The sequence below is a fragment of the Triticum dicoccoides genome, chromosome 4A, assembly GCF_002162155.2.
Source record: "Triticum dicoccoides isolate Atlit2015 ecotype Zavitan chromosome 4A, WEW_v2.0, whole genome shotgun sequence".
Classification (NCBI taxonomy): domain Eukaryota; kingdom Viridiplantae; phylum Streptophyta; class Magnoliopsida; order Poales; family Poaceae; genus Triticum; species Triticum dicoccoides.
This window is the reverse complement of record NC_041386.1, coordinates 737,958,370-737,962,252: the sequence shown is the minus strand read 5'-3', so window position 1 is coordinate 737,962,252 and position 3,883 is coordinate 737,958,370. Positions and strand designations below refer to the sequence as shown.

Here is a 3,883-nt window from a genome sequence, read left to right as displayed (position 1 = left end):
AATCTGGACGGGTGGCTTGACTTTTCGCCTGGCAGTGGCCCCAAATGCGCGTTTCCCTTGCGCCAGAGCCCCCGAGCGCCCCCTAGTGTGCCGGGTTCGGCCTGCAATCGCCGGGCACAAAAACGGGCCGAGCCGGCGAAATTCGGCGTCTTGGGGGCGCGACTGGGACGTTTTCTCGGTGCCGGCGCGAAAAATACGCCTGGGGAGGGCCTGTTGGGGGCGCGGCTGGAGATGCTCTTACAAATTGACTTGGAATGATAAGATATCTTTGTTGGGAGAAAATAAAACACAACACAACATGTATTTGCCTACCAAACAAGAATGAAAAGGAATTGTGCATGTTTTTGAATAAAAAAAAGAAAAGAAAACCAGACTTTTGCTAGGTTGGGTTGGAGTTGGATACTTGGAGTGTTGGACAGTGCAACCACCCTCACGCGCCCAGCACGTGCCCCCACCTCGGCCCCAAAATTCCCCAATCCGCCCAGCCCCCCGGTCTCCGCAGCTTCTCCGTACCCGCACCCGCACCGCCAAATCCTCCTCGAATTCCGCCGATCCGGTCGGCCCCTCGTCGGAACCGCCCGCCCCGATCCCCGCCGCCGGTGGTCGAGGCGAATCGGCGGTCTGTCACCCGCCGCCCGCGCCGTCGCCGGCTCTACCAAGGTAATCTCTTCGCTCCGTACGGGGCTGATTCAGGGGCCCGTTTGTACAGATCGATGGGTAGTTTCACTGAATTAGCGGGGAATTTCATCGGAATCTTGCCGTCTTCGTTCGAGATTTCCGTTTTCCACGCCAGATCCTCCCGTGGACCGTGGAAAGGCGCGGTCTTCGCCGCTGATCTGCTCCCCTGTGTGGCCGATCTGATGAGCTTAGGTGCCGTATCGCGTGGCAATTAGATTGCTTTTCCAGCCCCAGATCAGTATGGTTTAGACTCCGCGGGTGCTAATTGCAAGATCAACTAAGGCTTCTAACCGTCAATCTATAGGTGCTGGGTCGATCTGTTGTTGTTAAGGAATGATGATGATACGTACGTTCTTGTATTGATATATGCAATTAGACAGCATGGAAAGCTCATGATGCCGTTTGCACGACAAATCGGTGTGCAAATCTGTGGACCTTTCGTTCTGATTTAGGCCGCTAGATTCACAAACCAGCAACGTTTAACCTCGTAGGGAGAATCCAGCATTTACCACGGTAGCCATGAGCCGTTTTCAGGAGTTTCCCATAGGGATGCAAGTGGCTCGCTGCATGTCCTGCATCCTCATTCTACAGATTAGTGTTGGTTTTTGCGGCCATTAGCGCACTAATAGGAGTGTTTTGTGGGCCAAGCACACTTGCATCCCCAGTTTTCCACTTTGGACTAGTTTGCACTTATAATGTGTGTTGTAGCAAATGCTGAATTTTGCTGTTCGCTGCACAGAGAGGCCACTTTATTCAGTGCTGTTCACTTTGCCGCTAAGTTTGGCCGTTTACTAGTGGATCAGATTATCTTTGTTACTCTGTGCCACTTTTTAATTGGATGAAACCAGACTGCAAAATACTCTGTATAGTTATGTTATGTCTGCTATTGAACTATGCGATGCTTTGATCTTTCTGAGTTATTTTCTGCAAAATGGATCATCATCCATGTTTGTACTGTAAGTTCACTTGATTTACTTATATATTCCTTTGATTACCGAGAAGGGAATATGTCTTGCGTGCATTGAATCTTCGTTTCTAACCTGAACTTTCTTCTTTTCTTGATACAGGAGAAGATCCTTATGAGTTGGTTGGCTGTGAATTCATATAAATTCTGGTACTGTGAAAATGGGTCAAAAGGTGGCAGAAAGTTCGTGACGAGATTAACCATAGACGATTGAGGCCTGAGTGGATTTAGGTATTCTGTTGTGACAGCTGAAGTGGCTTTTCAACTTAAAGAAATTGCTGTTGCATTAGGCTATGCTCTTTACAGGCATGCGACTCTAGAATATTAAGTTTGCTTAATTTGGATTAGTACAGGAAGATTAGATACAGTGAGAAGGGAGCGCAGTCGTGATGGACAGAGCTGGAGGCAACCAAGCAGGCCAAGTGTCGAAGAAAGGAAAGAAGAAGCACGCGAAAGACGAGTCAGACCGGCAGAAGCAGGCTGAGAAGAAGAGGCGCCGGCTGGAGAAAGCGCTTGCAAACTCCGCCGCGATCATCTCAGAGCTGGAAAAGAAGCGGCAGCAGAAACAGGAGGAGCAGAGGAGGCTCGACGATGAAGGCGCCGCAATAGCCGAAGCGGTCGCCCTTCACGTGCTCATAGGTGAAGACTGTGATGAACCCCGCCAGCTGATGTGGAACGGCCATAGAGGCCGCGGCCATCGGGGTGATTTTGTGGATCACGAACCGACTCCAGGCGCGCAAGGAGCAGGAGGAGATGCCTATCCATATGGAAGCCGGTCACCGCTGGCACGGGCCTCTCGTCCCCACATGCCCCAGTGGAGGCTGACCGACTGTGGCATGTCCGGGCCGTTCTCGTTCTCATCGTGGGAGCGGATGGGCGATTTTGAGGGGCTATACTGCAAAGGGACACCCTGTCAGACAGATCAAGACACTTACTGCCACGGCCTCGTAGCAGCAACCCAGGCCGCCTCTCCATTCGGATACGGTTCGGAGGATCCATTCCCTGCCCATGGAACAGAGGGTGCTTCCTCCATCAACATCATGCTGGGCGGCGGCACCAGCAACAGCCTGAACATCTACAGGAGACAATTCTAGATCATAGTTACTTTCTTTTTTACACCAAAGGTCGATCTTTTCATTTGCTGTGATACTTAGCTTTGCGTCGAGAAACCGAAAGTGGATATAGGGATATATAGGAGAGCCGTCTTACTGTCGAGTCGAAGAAGAAGCGGTGTGTATTTGGCGTCAGTTACAGAAAGTGTGTTTTTGTGATGAATTATTAATATATGTTTTTGCTTTTACCTGAGGTTGATGTGTATGTGTTTGCACCAGATGGAGATGAGATTTGGTTGTGGCTAGTGCTGGTCGGTCACAAGTTGTTCTGGGTTTGGCTGGTCGGCACCTCAGTGTGGTGGCATTATTGTTGTTGTTCTTTTTGCAATGTCAGATTTGAATTTTGTGAGTACCAGTTGATCTCTTTTTGCCCACCTTCTCCGTGGATTAGCCCATTGTGGATTGGATTGGATGGGGTCTCCCCAAACTAGGCACCACCATTGCTGTCATGAGCATGCATGCATGAAAAGTAAGTTGTGTCGCGCGTGTGTAAGACGAGCTGCAGTTGCATGCCTATCTGATTCTTATTGAGCATTAGAAGTAGGCCATCCATGTGTCTGCCATTGCTGAATTTTGTTCGATTTTCTGAATTTTGTGTTGATTTGGAGAAGTGATCCTTGTCTGCTCAATGTTCCAAATTTTGTTTGTTTTCTTTTGTTTTGGTTCTGTTGTACGCTTGTGCTGTTAATGTGTAAGTGCAAGTTATGTGCTGTTAATGTGTAAGTGCAAATTATGTTTTGCTTTGTACACCCTCCGAATCTGAACTAAAACCACCATGCTTATTTATGATCGGAGGGAGTAGTACATTGTGCACTACAATGGTTTTTTCTTTTGAGGGCATGCAAATTGCATGTCTTAGCTTTACAGAAAGACGAGGGTAAATTACAAGAAAGACCGACAAGCTCCCACCATAACCCGGTGACAAGCAAATCCACTCCAACTCGAACGCACACAAAACAACCACAACGACATAAGAGCCTATCCTAAACCGACTAACAAAGCCACGTCTCAACCAACACTGGTCATCTTCAAAGAGCAACAACTCCAAAGAGCTCTCCTTGTTGATGCACTAACCATCCTTGAGCATAGTGGCGGAGCTAGACAACATCGATTGGGGGGCCAAATATAA

At 48.8% G+C, this 3,883-nt stretch overlaps 1 protein-coding gene across 2 annotated transcripts; it reads left to right on the top strand.

Moving 5' to 3' along the window:
* The first annotated feature begins 447 nt into the window (after window positions 1–447).
* LOC119288281 lies at window positions 448–2,947 on the top strand. 2 transcript variants are annotated; one of them, XM_037567915.1, is made up of 3 exons: window positions 448–660; window positions 1,746–1,873; window positions 1,996–2,947. In XM_037567915.1, the coding sequence occupies exon 3, from the start codon at window positions 2,032–2,034 to the stop codon at window positions 2,734–2,736; it is 705 nt and encodes a 234-aa protein (XP_037423812.1). In that variant the 5' UTR covers window positions 448–660; window positions 1,746–1,873; window positions 1,996–2,031; the 3' UTR covers window positions 2,737–2,947. The 2 variants fall into 2 exon arrangements, with proteins under 2 accessions (XP_037423812.1, XP_037423813.1); XM_037567916.1 differs by having other exon boundaries at window positions 1,991–2,947.
* The last annotated feature ends 936 nt before the right edge of the window (window positions 2,948–3,883 follow it).

Coding starts and splice junctions, on each gene's coding strand:
- LOC119288281 (XM_037567915.1), top strand. CDS start 2,032: ATGGACAGAGCTGGAGGCAACCAAGCAGGCCAAGTGTCGAAGAAAGGA.